The following is a 17,376-nucleotide window of genomic DNA, read 5'->3' on the forward strand; positions in this document are numbered from 1 at the left end:
ATGAAGTGTATCTAAATTCCTATACTATGCACGTAACTATCTATTGGTGTTAAAATAAGGAATATTAACAATTCAGATGTGGACTGTGGACGCCGGACCTCTATTAAAATAAAGAGGAAACTGTGACTCTGGCCCATTTACGTTTACTACCAAAAGTTGTGGCACCATGAGGCGCAATTACAAATCTTTTGTTTTCACGATAGTCGACGGCGATATTCTCAGTTTCTAACCGAAGTTTGAATTCAAACTAATTCGAAGAGAAACCATAGCTTGATGATATTCGAAAACGAAGTATTGAGAAGGATATATTAAGCCAAAAGAAATGCATAATGATGTAAGGATTTTAGTGGCGAGACTTAAACGCACGTTTCTTCTCCTATTTCTGTTGGTACTCAGTGGCGGATGATTTGGGTTCGATGTTACATAGGTAGCAAAGACAACATGAATTCGGAATTTCATGCTGAAAGGAAAATAAAAAGTTGTATAATTGTAGATACATATTTATGTTAAATGATTTTCGCGTAATTTGTTCCAATCCTCATCCCTAATACAGTGAATAGAGCGTGTGGCTTGATGTTCGAGATCCCTGATTCGATTCCCAGTGCGAGGGCATCCAGCGCACTACAATATTTCACCTCCCAAATTAAACTGTAGCTCCAGTCCAATAGCTTCGCTGCTGACAAAGGATGTAAATACAAATCAGTCAACCATAATTTATTCTGTTTTACTAAAATAAAAGTTTGGTGTGTTGTCTGTAAATTAATTATTATTATAGAGGGGGTCTCGACACGCATACTGGTTCCACGCTTGTTCTCTGTGTCCTCCTCACGGGAATGCTGCACCCCCAATGTCCTATCAGATTCCCTGCTGTTCTATTAACTTGATTGGTGGTGATAGGTTGTGGGCGGACAGGCAGGGCGAAATCACACAAACTCTGTACAATAAAGAAAGCGAAGTATTGTGTTAATGGGAGACTTGTTCGTAAAATTCCTTGCGACTTTGTACAATAATGAGAAAATGTGTGGTAGACGAAAATCCAGCAGTGAGAAATCTTCACATAAATGGAGACATTAATTCAACTGGGAAGTTCACAATACGTATACATCGTCAGGTATATGGATAAAATTAGATTGAGCTGTCCAAGGTAGCTGAACAAAATACAAAATATACCCAGAGCATATAGACTACTGGTTGGGAAACCGTCAAGTGCCCAGAAAAAAACATGGAAGAATAACAAGAACGCAGTGATTTTGGTTGGATTGCTTTGGCGTAGGGTAAAACACAATGATGGACTTTCGTTTCTATGACGCTGAGCCTTAGGTTTTACTTAATTCAGTCTTAGTTAATATGAATAATATATGCATTTCTGCTGTGTTAACTTCATTTCTTTTTTTCTTTGCGCACAGGAATTGTAACGATGTGGAGTCCAAATATGAGAGATCCTTTGGCGAAAATTCTTTGCCATCACCACCCAGTACAGGCGGTCACTGTAGACCCCAAGGGACTGTAAGTTCGACATTTGTGTTTATTTTTCAGTTAAAAAAGAAAACTGAAAGAGTACTTTACAAATATAGACTGAATATAAAATCCGTGCTAAGTACCAAAAATGGAAAAGTTCGGTTTAAGGTTAGTTTAAAGGGACAAGTTTTGCCGATAGATGTCACTACAGTCTTCGTATCTCTCTCATGTATTTTTTACCTTTCATGAAAATTCACGATTTCTCTTACAAATTTCAATCTAGAGATTTCAAATTTTTAGAGAAGAAACTTCATAACCTATTGAAAGCAACAATCCGTGTCGATTTTTTATTTAGAATTTTCTTCATTGTTGAAATGGCTTGTTTGTTGAAAGTGACATCCAAACTTTTAACAATATAACTGTTTCAACAATGAAGAAAATTCTAAATAAGAAATCGGCATGGATTGTTGCCTTTGATAGGTTATGAAGTTCCTTCTCCAGAAATTTGAAATCTGTACGTTAAAATTTGTAAGAGAAATTGTCGATTTTCGTGAAAGGTAAAAAAATACATGAGAGAGATGCGAAGACTGTACTGACATCTATTGGCGAAACTTATCTCTTTACACCAACCTTAATGTAAAACTGTGGCCTATGTGCTTAACACTACTCAGTGAAACATTAGCTATCTAGTATTCATTGTGGAAGTAGTTCAAATAATCCCCAGAAGAATGCGCGTGTCCATATGTCCAATCAGTTGTGAAGTAACATCTGGGCTGTTTACTTAATATTTTCGTTTTGACGCTTACTACGGATTTTATATTGTCTACAAATATCAAAAGAATTAGATGGTAACTTAAGTTGAATTGCAGAGTAAGGTTAGAGATTAATTGCATTTTTGACTCAAATAATTGCTTTTTACACTTGTGGTCACTTAACTAAACAAAATTGTCTCTGAAGGTGGATTTATACATCATAGTGAATATATTATTAATGTATACTAATTTTACAATAAGAGAGAATTAAATCTTGGTTACAATTTGGTGCAATTACTGTCTTGTTTAAAGGTAACATATTTTTAATAACTAGGCCCCAGATCTTGTTGACAAGTCAACTTTCTTCTGTTACGCGCAGTACAAGGCAAGTTGTACAAAAATCTCACCTATAAGGTCACCTTTAGGTAATTTTTGTCGTTTTAAAGTTTAAAGTTATTCATTAATATTTGAAGGTAATTTCTATGATATATGTTAATGTTTTGTTAAAATAAATATGCTTTTGACCTCAACTAAATATCCTTTTATAATACTTTCTACAAGTTGTAGACTCATATATATTTCACCGACTAATACGTCTTTCTGGCTATATACAAGGTGTGTGAGAAAAGTAATGAGACTGGCAGCACTGCAGGCGATCTGGCAATGTTGTGTCTATCGGCCTGTGCTAGACTGGTTTGTTTATTCCTTCCACTTCCTCAGTCCGAGTTACAACTCCGTACAGCTAACAGATTATTTTTGACAGTGCCATCAGTGAAGTTGTGTTTTTGTTGTGTTACAGAAATGGAGCAACGAAATTTAGAGCAACGTTGTGCAATAAAGTTTTGTGTTAAACTGGGTGAATCCGCGAGTGTAACTTTTGAAAAGTTGAAAAGGTCTATGGGCAACATTGCTTATCAAGAGCACAAGTTTTCCGCTGGCACAAGTCATTTTTGGAAGGCCGAGAACACGTTGAAGATGAACCTCCTTTAGGGAGACCTTCAACTTCAAAAACTGACGTTGAACGTGTGAGGGCTTTTGTGAGATCAGACCGTCGTTTAACAATAAGGATTATGAGTGTACAGTTAAATTTAAACACTTTCACCGTACATCAAATTTTGACAGACGATTTGAACATACGAAAGATTTGTGCCAAAATGGTGCCGAAAAACCTCATAACTGAACAGAAGGACAGTCGAAAAAACGTGTGCGTTGATCTTCGTGAGAGGGTTGCCAATAACCAAGAATTCTTCAATTGTGTGATCACAGGTGATGAATCCTGGATATTTGAGTATGGTCCTGAAACAAAGCGGCAAAGCGAAGAGTGGCACCTCCGTCATCTCGGCCGAAGAAATGTCGATAAGCAAATCAAAGATCAAGACGATGCTGATTTGTTTTTTTGACAGTAAGGGTAAAGAATTTGTTCCACCAGGGCAAACTGTCAACCAAGTGTTTTATAAAAGTGTCCTTGTAAGGCTCAGGAAAAGAGTGATTCGTGTGAGACCAGACATTGCAGACAAGTGGATGCTTCATCATGACAATGCCCCGTGTCACACGGCCATTTACATCAGTGAATTTTTGACTTCAAAACACATTACTGTTGTTCCTCAACCCCCTATTCACCTGATTTGAGTCTTTGTTACTTTTTCCTTTTCCCGAAATTGAAACATGTCCTAAAAGCACGTCATTTTGGAACTCTGGAGAACATTCAAAAGACTGTGACCGACCAGTTAAAAGCCATACCAGTTGAAGACTTCCAGCGTTGCTACAAAGAGTGGGAACAACGACTCCGCCGGTGTACAACTGCCCAAGGGAACTACTTTGAAGGGGATAAATTTGTTGTTTGAAAAACACAAAAACTTTAGTTAGTACAAAATCAGTCTCATTACTTTTCTAACACACCTCGTAATTAGCATACGTCTTCAGAGCGGGAAATCCAGGTTCGGTGTCTGGTGAGACTCATGTGATTGGAATCCACGTGAAGCTCTAGGTTCCCATTTCGTATATCCTGCGTGCTGAAAGGGACACACTCCAACATTAGGTCATAAATATATTAGATCTAAAGAAAGAAAAAAACTTATAACTATTTATATGTATTCACTTGCAAGAGTTTAATTATTTTGGTTGCGAAGTTTACAGGTTTTATTTTACTTATTTTTTTTACTATTTGTAGGTATATGGCAACTGCATCTATTGATCGCAGTGTGAAAATATGGGATGTTCGTAATTTCCAGTGTTTGCAGGATTATAAACTTCGTTCTGCAGCGTCTCACCTTTCCTTCAGTCAAAAAGGGCTTTTGGCTACTGGATCAGAGAACATTGTAGAGGTGAGCGTTCACAGGAAATTAATATTTGAATGGTCTAAGTGAAAACATGCTAACTCACATATTCTAAAAATTCTAATTTTTTTTAAAGGTTAACCACACTGATGCTCTCTTCGCTATTCTTTTATAATAAAATATTATTGAGCAAGAAATCGTCTTAACGGCTGTTATCAAACCACCACATTATTAGTCAGAAATCTTTTTTAGTGCATTCAAATGTAGTAATGATGATGACGATTATATTATTATTTACTGCCTCTGTTTCACCAGTGTTCTTTGAACAGATGGTTAATATTAGTATGTTAAAAAAATTCGAGTCTAATTAAACTAACCTGTTCGAGGAAGTTTGGTGGCTTATAGTGCCATCTACCGGTAGATACATTTACCTTTGAAGCGTAAATCGCTGTTAGGATTGCAACTCACGTCATTAGAGTGTTTGATCAAACATCATGTACACTCATATCCAAAATTATTGTCGCATATCTATAACTGCCTTCTTGTAAGAATATAATTTGATAATGATTTTGCAGGGTACTTTTAATACTGACACTATGTGTATAATCGGGAAATGTATATTTGTGTTAAATTTCGTAGGAAAAGAATTATAAATACGAAAATTTTAATCATTAAAATAAAATGTTACTAAATGGACAAGAAAGTTTTATTTTCGTTTTATTGTTCTTATTTACTGCTCTTTTGACATGAAATTTGCCACATATATGTCTTTGCAGATTAAATACATACTAACATTGTAAGAAATACCGGGCGAAATCGATACCAAATTATATCCCTCCAACAACATATATATAGACATGCGACAATAATTTTGGACATGAGTGTACATGTTCAATAATACACAAAGTGAAAAAGTGCATGACTGGACTGGGACCCAAACTGTGTCGATGCGTTAACCACTACGCTACCCAGTTCGCTCGCAGAACAGCCATACACCCTCCAACTCAGACTACGTGGCTTGTACCAAATACAAGTGTAAAAATAAGTTTAAATCGGTTGTTTTTCCTCTTTTCATTAATATAATGATAATACTCGTACAACCGTTAGCGGTGTTCTGAACATGTACACTGGATTGTCCAAGTACAAGAGTTAGGACAATGCAGTTCCTATTCTCAAGTGATATTAACAAGCATGCACAACTGCGCACAGAAGATACGAATGTGATGAACTACTTCCCGTGCTTTCTTGGATTGTTGTTTATCCTGTGTTCTAATTTTGTTGATGTTAATTATCCATTTCGTTGATATTTTTTTAATGTCTTTGTATTTTCATATAACAATACCTACTTCAGTACATTCTTCTTTGTGGGATTTTACCACGGAGTCTTTCTAAATATGTGATATTTCACTCATTTTTTTAAAAAATTATAAATCCTAAAGTAAACTGAGTAATTTAATATGTCAACAAAAATATACAATGCTGAGGCATACATAACGTTAATTTAATAACATACATCGTATTTTATACGCGTTTTCGCTCATAAGCAATTTTTACATTACAACAGTTGTAGCTGATTTTTAAATCTCTTTTTTAGGTTTACAAAGATTGCTGTAGACAAACTGTTGATAAACCATACTTAAGGCACAAATTACATAGGTTTGTGAGGCAGTTGGAGTTTTGTCCATTTGAAGACGTATTGGGCGTTTGCACAGATGAAGGATTCACTAGTATGTTAGTACCAGGTACTGTATCTTTTATAGTACTTCCATTGCAAAATTAGTTAGTTTAATAAAGAAGAGATTTCGAACTTTCAAGTAGAATACAATACATCCTTCTAATTTTATTTCACTAGTGACGTAAAAATTAATGTTTTCAAAGCAAAGGAAAACTTAGTGGGATCTGCAAATTAATTAAAATTTACAGAAATGCATACTTAAATGAAACCGAAACGTAATACAAAGGATAATCCGTTTCTATCCGAGCAATGAAATGGTACATACAATATGTGTCAGTCTTTCAGCTGTTGTGTAGCAGAATGAAAGTGTTATGTGCAAAATGCCACCTAAAGCACTACGTTATATAAACTTCCGTACTCGCACTGTAGAACAGTGTAAGTACAATGGCTTAGTGCTAAGACGGCCTACTGCTACTTTTAAAATTATACGTTATGCATAGTAGTCTCCTTCACAACCCACATCACCAACGAAATTGCATCTAAGGAGGGTGTCAGTGAAACTCATAAGACCTGTGCTAAAGAATATCCAGCATATGGTGGCCTATAAGTATTCGTTATGGCTAAACGATTACATCGGGTGAAATCAACAGGGAATCGTCCAATACATCACAAATTGAGGCTCCAGATTATTCACAAGGCCAGCATGCGTGCGTTAACACCACCGCATATCATGGAGCGAAAGAGTAAGAACAGAAGGCTGTACGAACCACCTAGCTATTGATCGTTGGATAGTTATTGTGACAAAGGACGAAGCTTGGATCTACCTAAAGGATTGTGGAAAAATTCGGATAATCACATACTGGATTGTTTATGAAAAACACGATGTAACTTTTGCGTAAATGCAAAGGAATTTTTTTCGAAATATGTTATTATTAATGGCTTTTGCTACAGAGGGAAGTTCAGGATTCGTAAGGTCGAAAAAACTCCAAAATCGGTACCTTCTTATTACCAAAAACATGTTCTATCCCCAGTTTTCACTGACGAAATACCAGCATTATATAGCGACGACACCCATCGTGTGGAACTGCACTAGGAGAAAGATTCAAGCCATATGGCCAAAACATCGCTGGTCTTAAAATTGCGCATAACAGCTGCAACTGACAACCAAATTAAGAACCAAATTATTCTATTCGAGGATATTCTCGTTAGAGTCCAAGCGCTAGTCCCATGGATTATTGTGCTTTTGGACTTCTCAAACGGCACTTTTCATTATGTTGGGTTCGGACAATAAATGGCCTCTGGAAAGTGTGCAAGCAGGAGTGCGACAATAAATCTTTTGTACATCTGCAACGAAGTCTCCAATGTACCATATCGGCAGCCATCTTATCAAGCATGATCGATGGTGGCAGAACTCGTGATTTTGCTTGTATCTTTGGTGTTAAATCTTGAATCTACACTGTGCAAAAACTATGAAAAACTAGAGTGATTTTAATTGTATCTTCTAGCATTTCATATTTTGTAAGTCTACCCTTGGCCTCAGTTTCAGCCCCAACCAGATAGAGCCATTTTGTAATGGGAAATTGCTTGTGCTCATACGGTTTCACTCTCCACTATCTCAGGCACGCACTCAGACTCATTATCCTTAATGAAGTTCACACGCTTGTTCGATCTCGCGTTCCCTATAATTGGATTCAAGCCTAATTGACGTTGCCACGAGTTCTGACATCTCTTGGTCACCAGTCGAGCTCTCATTCTCTCATTTAGATATAGCTGCCTGTGAATATATAAAAGAATAACGAAATCAGATCTGAGTTATGGAAAATGAAGATGTATTGGGAAAAGTAGGTAGAGAACAATATTACAGATAACTAAAAAGACATTGATTGAAAATAAATTTTCCTTAACAGGCCGGCTAAAAGGTATGATGAAAAGAAACCGATGAAGGGAAAAGAAAATTGCAGTTGGCGCGTTTGTTGAGGTTTGAAAAGTATGAGAACAAGCAGAAAGTGTTATGGAGAAGGACACTAGCCATAGATTTATATTTTTGATATGTTTTATCTGTTGCAGTTGTTGTTATGACGGAAATTTCGTGTCATGTTGACGTTAGGGAACGCACAAAGTAGAGCCTTCATAGGAACCTTGGAAGGTTATCTTTTTTTAAAGCTTTCTTCACTCAGTTGTAATTTTCCAAATGTGAAATTCCCAACAGCCACAGAATAATCAAAACCTTTCTAGAGATTAAATTAGAATAAAAACGATTTCCTGAACACCGTTTGGTGATAAAAATAAAGTTTAGTTTATTGGTGCAGGAATTTAGTTACTTTTGAATTGTTCCGTGGCTATTTTCATAGAAACGGAGTTGGCAACAGTTAAAGCGCATGAAACCTATAAGCGGCCTTGCATCAAGTAAATGAGGATTTATGAGGAAGTTTCAAGAGGAAACGTCTAATTTATTATTTAATAATGGAAAGAAGGTTGTGTAGTTGTGTAGAGGCACGCTAAAAATGAGAAAGTATATACAGAGATGTATATATTTATTCTATTTATAAATATATAGAGTGGTGTGATGTAAGAAGTACAGTAGATTATATTAATACGAAGAGATGTTTATTTGTATAGTGTAATACAACAAAATTATATTAAAGTGAACTTTTCTTATGGTAAAGCGAAGAGGTTGTCACGAGACAATGCTAGATGGAAGCTTCTTAATTTTCGCGACAAATGACCTGCCTGTAATGCCAAACCACTTACAATAATAATAATAATAATAATATAATTTCTCATGACGTCAACATTAATGTAATTATGTTCATATTCTTTGCATTACTTTAGGTGCTGGTGAACCAAATTTTGATGCGCTCGAGAGCAATCCATTCCAAACAAAATCACAAAGGAGGGAGGCTGAAGTGAAAGCACTGTTAGAAAAGGTAAAATGTGAATTGAAGTAATATTTATTTGATTTTCTGGTCCTTCATTATTTATTTCTTTAATTGCAGGTTAGCATTGTATTAAATGATAAGAATTTGTCAAAGGACACACAGATTTCTAACCCCTTCTTCAAATACTGATATAGAGTGATTATTGATTGAGAAAAGGTATCATTATTTCCTTCCTAACGTATTTTGTTCTAGTCAAATTTTGAGTCAAACGCAAGGAACTTCCTCACTTCAAATACATTAAAGTGGAAAAGATAATAAACGAGGACAGTCACTATTGGAAGGTTATAAGGATCACATTTACCCGATATGAGGAAAGAACTCCTTGATTATGTTAAAACAAATTCATAGTCATCTATGTTATGACAAATGGATGCGGCGAATGTGCCAGATCGTAATTTAATGCAAGAGAAAACAGGTTTTACTTATTTCTTTCTAGAATTAATTTACGACTTGGTACACATACCATATTTGTCATAATATAGATGGTTATAAATTTCGTTTAACGTAGTGGCTCAGTGGTGAAGCGCTCACCTTTGGTCCGAAAGTCCCTGTCTCGATCCTAGATCGTGTGAGCTTGCGGACAACTTCGTGTCTTGATTTTCGGAGAATTCTTCCTTTCCTCCCACATTCTCATTCCACTTATTTCATAATCATTCACGTTCATTAATCATGTCCCTTTTGTCTAAAGGACAGCCGTAGGACGTTAAATTCAAGATTTCATAAGATTAAACAGTTCTTTCGTCACATCACAAAATTATGATTTTTTAACTCTTTCTGTGGTCTTTGTTTTCATTTGTTATCTTTTATATGATAATACAAGACCCATTCATAAAAGACGACTGTGCTGTATAATCTGTATTGTTAAGTGACATGTTTAATCTATCCTTCTCTTTCAAAGTAGATCTCTTGGACAATATACCGCTGTCAATGTCTCTTCCCATGATCGGAACATGTTTACTGGAATCGCTAGTATTTTCCTTATCACATTTTCCTCAGCAGACTGAAATTGGTATCTCATGGTCCTACGCTGATGCCCACTCCCTCAGCAACTTTTTCGATGTGCACGGATCAAAACATAAATATTCATGAGATGGTAGCATCTCGAAGCACTATTTTCCGCTTATGTGTGCTTAAACGTTACGAACGCCTTTCTGCAGTTATTCTCGAGTTTACAGCAAAATTTCACATAAACACATTGCTCAGCAAGACAACTCGTTCTATACCACTTGAAAATTCGATACTACCGTACACATCTATCTAAACTGCGGTATGCGAGAAATTGCACAAATGTTTGAAGACACCGCTAGATGACACTGCTCCCTGCAATCTCTACACGAATGACTCACGGAGTATTTAACCAGTCTGGTATTATTAAATGGGCCTTGTATGTTTGAGTTGAGAAAAATCCTCGCGTTGGACCGAAAATTTGCAATGATGGAAAGTAGTAATGTTGAGTGTTTCTCAGGTTGATTGTAATGCTTTCTTCCTCAGCAGAATAATATGCTAATAAGAGTCATTATTGATTTTTTCTTTCACCTTTAAACGTTTCGAATCTTCTTTTATTCAATACCTCCAACATTACCATTATCAAGATGTCTATCGGTCACGAAAGTCACGAAATAAGAAAACGGTCATGAAAGTCAAGAAATTTAGCTCTTGGGTCACGACTTTTTTTAATCATCTGTACAAATACAAGTACAAATTGGAAAATTTTGTTGTATAAAACTCAGAGTTCACCACCAAAAATTTCTATGATCGGCTTTAGACGCTACCAAATCACAAGCAAAGCACGCTTCTATTGCATGCATGAAAATTCGGCCTAATTCACACCTAAATTGCTCTTGAGAATGTCACGAAATTTCATTTTTTTGTTTTGCTTTTTTAAATTTTAGTTTCTAACAGTATCATAGTGAACTATTCTGTTGCGTTTTTTTTTTTTTTTTTTTTTTTTTTAAACCGTATGAATGTTTGAAGTACTTGGTTTGCTGAGGAAAAGTACAAGAAACAGTGAGCATAATTCTACATTTTTTTTAGTTTAAACTAATTTGACTCAAACACTTACGGTGCTTATGTGTAGCTGTGCTACAGTATATTTACTATTAGAGTATTGTTTACCTCAGTTTATTCTGAATTTTCTTATACAATTATTGCTTTTTTTTTTTTTTTTTTTTTTTTTTTTTTTTTTAATACAGATTCAGCCAGAGTTTATAACTCTGGAGCCTAATTCGATAGCTGAGGTGGATGTTCCAACATTGCAAGAAAAACTTGAGCAGAAAAAGAAACTTCTGGTGAGAAATTACTTTTTGTTTCTGTTGTCTTTATATTTATTTCTGGCTATATATCCATTCAAAATAATGAGCTCTTTGTGCTTTTCCATTAGAGAAGAGATAATGTTTGGAACAAGCAATTGTTCATTTTTTTCAATAAGTTTAAAAACTACTGACTTTACTTATCCGATAAAACGTATTTGTTTCCATCATTAAGACAGTAATGCTGAAATACTTTTTGTTACTTTCTAGTAATAGTAATAATAAGAAACTTGCCACAAATACAAACAGGATTATTCTGAAGTAGTGAGATGAATAATTTTAGGTGAAAATGTAAAAATTAATACAGATATATTAATGTACTTTTGTTATTTCTTTGTAGTACGTAAAACCACCAAAGATTGATTTTCAGCCCCGGAAAAAGAGCAGAAAGAGAGGTGGCTCCGCAAAAGCAGCTCAGATCAAGAAAGTTGTATTAGAACAAGGGAAAAGGGTATGTGTTAATTTATATATTAGTTTGAAGATATATCGTTGGAACAAATAAATCTTGAAGTGGATAGAGTAAACAAATTACCAGAAATTAGCTTGCTCTTTTATCACCCCCCCAAAAAAATGTAACATTATCTTCTCCCGTCTTTGCCGCAGTTAATCAAGTCAAGCTCTGTATAGATGGATCAACGATGTCCCTCACTTGGACTTCCATCACAGCGTCAGAAAGTTCTTGCATCTTTCTCTGAGCCTTCCCTTCCTTGTCTTTATATAAATAAATGAATAAAAAACAATTCATTCCATTTCCTCTACATTGTCAGTTATTCAAACTCTCGTTCCAAAGCCTCTCGCAGCATTTCAGTAGCTTTCAAATCTAGCAACCCATCATATCCCATTGTTTGCGGTATTGTGGTATTTTACGTGTTTGCGGGTTTCTCGGGGTTCTCCCGTTTCCTTCCACTTTCTTCATTCCACCATTTCATCCATTATTCATCATCACCGTCTCCTTTAGCCTCGCCGGCATAATCGTGGGACGTAAAACTCAAAGATTTCACTTCATTTCATTTTCATGTGTGCGGTATTGATAGCCACACTGAATGCACTTCCACTTTCTTTGGTTACAATTTTCAACCCATACTAAGGTTCTTCCTTCATAGTTCAAAAACAACCGATTCTCATCCATCATTTGTTCTATCACCGAACCGCCTTTCAGAATTCCTGACTATATGCTCAGAACTTGAGAAGCCCAGTACACAATTCCTGAACTAGTTTGCCCTAACTTTGAACACCTTCACATTTGAAAATAATCATTACCCACAAATCAAAGTATCCCAGGGTGTCTACTAAAATTCCAAAATGAAATTTCGTGACTGTTTCGTGACCTTTTCTTTACCAAATCACACAATTTCCTAACATTCTCAAGAGCGAATTTGGGTGCAAATTAGGCCAAATTTTCATCCATGCGATAGAAACGTACTTTACTAGCGATTTGGTAGCGTCTAAAGCCGACCATAGACAATTTTGGTGGTGAATTTTGACGTTTTATAAAACAACATTTTCCAATCTGTACTTACATTTGTAGTTAAAAAAAAAATCGTGACCCAAAAGCTAAATTTCGTGACTTTCGTGACCGTTTTCTGATTTAGTGACTTTTTCGTGACTTTCGTGACCGATAGACACCCTGTATCCTCTCATCTTAATATTATGGAACACCTAGAACAACAAGTTGTTCCCTTATTCTTATTATTAAGTATTCTTCCTTTCGGCAGGTCCTGGAACTAATGAGGATTTTTTTTTCAATTTTAGATTTGGGCCTGGAAATGTTTCTTCCACTTTTCTCGATCTTCAGCTTCCTCTTTCAACTCCCAATATTTTCTATCTTTCAAATCATCGATCAGCTGTATTTTTCTTCTTCCTATTCCTCGCTTCCCTTCCATGTTTCCTTCTATGGCGGTGTGAAGAAGACAATTTCTTCGCAAGATGTGTCCAGTTCAATTGGCCTTTCTACGAAGGATGGAGGGTAGAAGTGTCCTCTTCTCTCCTATCCGTTTGAAAACATCTTCGTTTGTTGCTCTCTCTGTCCATTTTATCTTCTCCATCTTCCTCCAACACTACATTTCGAAGCTCTAAATATTTCTTCGCAAACTTCTGTAATGTCCAAGTCTCTGAATCATACAGTCCAATGCTCCATATATAACACTTGACAAACTTCTTAAGTCCAATATTGAGTCTGCAGGTTAAGAGTGATCGTTTCTTGTTGAATGCTTCATTAGCTGTGGCAATTCTTGACCTGATCTCTCTGGTACAGTAAGCGTCTCTCGTCAAAGTACGTCCCAGATACTTGAAATTATAGACCTCTCCAAGTTCTCTTTGTTCTACTCTGATCCGAAAGGGCGTGTTTCCACGGAATATTCTCATGACTTTCGACTTTTCGATGTTAATTTCCATTCCATACAGTTTTCCAGTGTCAACTATTTTGTCAATCATCTCCTGTAGTCCTCATTTGGTTTTAACTATTATAACCGTATTATCTGCATACCTGATCTTGTTAATGATCTGCCCTCCAATCTTGAAATCTCCAATTCCCACTGATGCTTCCTTCATTAAACATTCACTGTAAATGTTGAATAATTGGGGCGACAAACTACATCCTTGTCTGAATTCTCTTCCAATCTCGACACTGTTGGTTTCTCCTCCATTTAAGCGCAACTTCACTCGTTGTCGTATGTACAGGTTTTGAATGAGTCGTTGATCTCTCCAGTTGATTGCGATTTCTTTAAGTATTTTCAGAAGTTTCGTCCAAGTGACTTAATCGAAAGCTTTTCGCCAGTCGATGAAGCACAAACACAACTCTTCTTTTACATCAAGAATTCTTTCTGATATAATTCTCATCAATCCAATAGCATCTCTGGTGCCTTTTTCTTTCCGGAATCCAAATTGTTGTTCTTCTAACCTCTCATCTATCTTACTTTCCAGCCGCCTGTTCAGTGTGCGTGCGATGGTCTTTCCAGTGTGGGAAATCAGGCTAATGGTTCTGGAACGCTGCACGTCTTTGCTTGTTTTTTCTTGGGCAATGCAGTCATTGTAAGATCAAGAAAATCCTTTGGCCATTCTCCACTTAGGTAGATCTTGTTAATAAGTGAAATCAGTACTATCATTGCGTTGTCTCCTAATCCCTTGAGCAAATCTTGAACACTGGGGGTATGTCGTCGTCCCCAGTGGCCTTTCTTCTTCGCATGTCTTTGATTACTTGTACTACTTCAATTTTCAATATACTGGGTCCTTTTCGTCATCATCCACCTCTTCCTCTGCTTCGATCGCAATACCTTTGAGGAGGTTCTTCTGATCATACAGATCTTTTATGTATTCCTCCCAAATTCTAAGGATTCTTTGCTGGTCAGGGTTACATTACCATGTTGATCTTCGATGGCGAACGTTCGTATACTTTTGTTAGATTTCCCTCCTAATTTTTGTACCTTCTGGTACATCAGATCATATCTGCCGCTCCGTTGAAGTTCCATTATTTCTTCACATATTTGCTCCATGTACTTTTCTTTTGCTTTGTCCGTTTCTCTTCTCAATTCATTATTCAGCCTTCTGTATTCCTTGATGTCCGTGTTTTTCGCCCCTCTGCGTTCCTCCATCATCTTAAGCATTGCTTCAGTTATCCATGGTTTTCTCGGTGCTCTTTCCATCCTGCCAATGTTATTGTGGAGTGTATCAAGTAGAATCTGTTTAACTTTTCCCCAACTATTCTCTATATTGTCAATCATATCTCCCATTGCACAGAATTTTTCTTCAATCTCTTCCTTCACATCATCGTCGATATTTCTTAGTCGCTCTAAGTTTCATCTTCGATTTCTCCTCCCATTTTTATTGATCGACTTTAACCAGGTTTGCACTTCCGCCACCAGGAGATTGTGATCCGAATCAATGTCCGCTCCTGGCAGTGTCTTCATATCTCGTACACTATTCCTGAAACGTTGCTTCACCAAAATGTAATCGATTTGGTAGCGCTTCTTAACTCCTGGACTTTTCCATGTGTACAGCTTGAATTTTCTTTTCTTAAACCACGTGTTCATTACCACCAGATCATGTTGCCTACAGAAACCGATAAGCATTTGACCTCGTTCTTTTCTTCTATCTAGTCCAAATGGTCCCACTACCTTATTCTCAGCTCCTTCTCCTACTACGCTGTTGAAGTCTCCCATTACTATGGCGTTGACCTTACCTCTTCCTTCCGGATGCAATATGTCACTAATCTGATCATACATTACTTCTACTTCGTTATCATCATGGTCGGTTGTTGGCATATACACGTGTATTATCACAATATCCACTGGTTTCGAATGTAGTTTTACAAACATCAAGCGGTCACTGCAGCATTCCACTTTGGTTACACTTTTTGCTACTTCGTTCTTCATTGCTATCGCGACACTATTGTCGGCCTTATCGCCACCCGAATAATATATTCTGTAATTTCCCGATACTTTCTCATCTTTCCCTGGCCATCTCACTTCACTCAAGCCCACTATGTCCACTTTACATTTGTCCATTTCCACATTTAAGTTTTCTAGTTTTCCCTCACGTCGTAGAGTTCGTACATTCCAGATTCCCATGCTGAAATGAAAGTTATTGTTTTTCCCTCATGATTCTTCCCGGAGTAGTCCCTACCCGGAGATCTGAACGGGAGACTATTTTACCTCCGGAATTTTTTACCTCAGGAAGAACCATATTTATTTATTCCCCTTCTGGGGAAAAATAATGTGGTAGTATTTCCATTTCCTTTCAACATCTCATGCCATTGATCATCTAGTGGTTCATCCGCCTTTTAGGACAGTTTCCCCTCCTAAGAACATGGTGTCGTGACCTTCACCCGCTCATCCGCCCTCTGAGAAAGTCGTTAGCACTTGGTAGAAAGCTGACTCCTTATCCCGGGAAATCGGTCGGTCCCCACCAACGTTAGCCGCCAAAGATGTTGCCCGCTTTCTCCCGCGAGGAGGTGTAGGTTGAGATTTTCCCTTCGTTTAGGATGAGATCCGAAGGCTTTTCTCAAACCTCTCCAATACTCCTTATCAACGCTCTAACCTACGATCTGTAACAGACCATTTTGCTTTTCTTTACTACAAATAATTTGATTTTAATCAATATTCAGCACCTTCCCCGAGTTAACCATGACAACTCTTAAAAATGTTCCGATCCTTTTTCTCTCAAATATTCCGCTTATATTTTGATTTTAAAATGTTTTGTTAATATTTCTTGTAGGGGTCAATCCATACGAAGTGATCCAGATGTGGTTTGCTTGATCATCTCCGAAAATTATAAAAATTTGATTGCGACGAACCTTGTGTATGAGAAGGTCAATAACATCATTCACGTTGTCGTATGCACATAGGTTCCTGAATGGCGGCTATTTTTGTTGTCGGTTGAGTTACATTTTTTGCATTTGCAAGCGTGTACGAAAACTACAGTTGCTGAGGACGGACGAATCAGACGAACACCAAACAAAACGAAGAGACTGTTTTAGAGAAGAGACTGAGGTACACGGAGAACATATACTCTTGCTTCTAAATATGCAGGGCTACAAAACAAAACATAAAATCACTAGAAAAAGTACAGAAAATTACACCTTTAAAGGGGCTGTATTTTGCAATAGCATAAAGTAGGGGGTTCATAAGTTATGTGCTGAACACTATTGCATGTAAAGAGTCTGCAGAAATATCCACACCTATGATACTTCTGGCACCATATTGTTATGGAGGTTTGAAAGTTAAAGTTTGTGATTTTGATGTCACGTTTGGGGCGTAATATCTCATGAAAGCAAAGTGCTAAAAATTGCTGCTTAGGCCACAAAGTGATTCTGTGTGCGAATGAACTATTGCAAAAAAAAAAAAAAAAAAAAAAAAAAAAAAAAAAAAAATCATGACTGATATTATATGGAGAAAAAAGTGAGGACATGGTAAAAGTGCGAAGAAAGCACGTGCGTGATGATGATCGTAGCCGTGAAAAATTTAAATGTTT

General features: G+C 36.7%; 1 protein-coding gene across 1 annotated transcript in view; it reads left to right on the top strand.

The window, feature by feature from the left end:
• LOC145690113 (WD repeat-containing protein 46) overlaps positions 1–17,376 on the top strand; it is a 70,729-nt gene that overhangs the window by 48,236 nt on the left and 5,117 nt on the right. The window contains exons 7-12 of the mRNA XM_081764694.1: positions 1,407–1,506; positions 4,381–4,534; positions 6,081–6,228; positions 8,994–9,088; positions 11,293–11,388; positions 11,750–11,860. Of these exons, the coding sequence (XP_081620820.1) occupies positions 1,407–1,506; positions 4,381–4,534; positions 6,081–6,228; positions 8,994–9,088; positions 11,293–11,388; positions 11,750–11,860 (704 nt within the window). The remainder of the gene's footprint in view (positions 1–1,406; positions 1,507–4,380; positions 4,535–6,080; positions 6,229–8,993; positions 9,089–11,292; positions 11,389–11,749; positions 11,861–17,376) is intronic.

Source organism: Thermobia domestica, chromosome 7, assembly GCF_964235325.1.
Source record: "Thermobia domestica chromosome 7, izTheDome1.hap1.1, whole genome shotgun sequence".
In the NCBI taxonomy this organism is placed as follows: Eukaryota; Metazoa; Arthropoda; class Insecta; order Zygentoma; family Lepismatidae; genus Thermobia; species Thermobia domestica.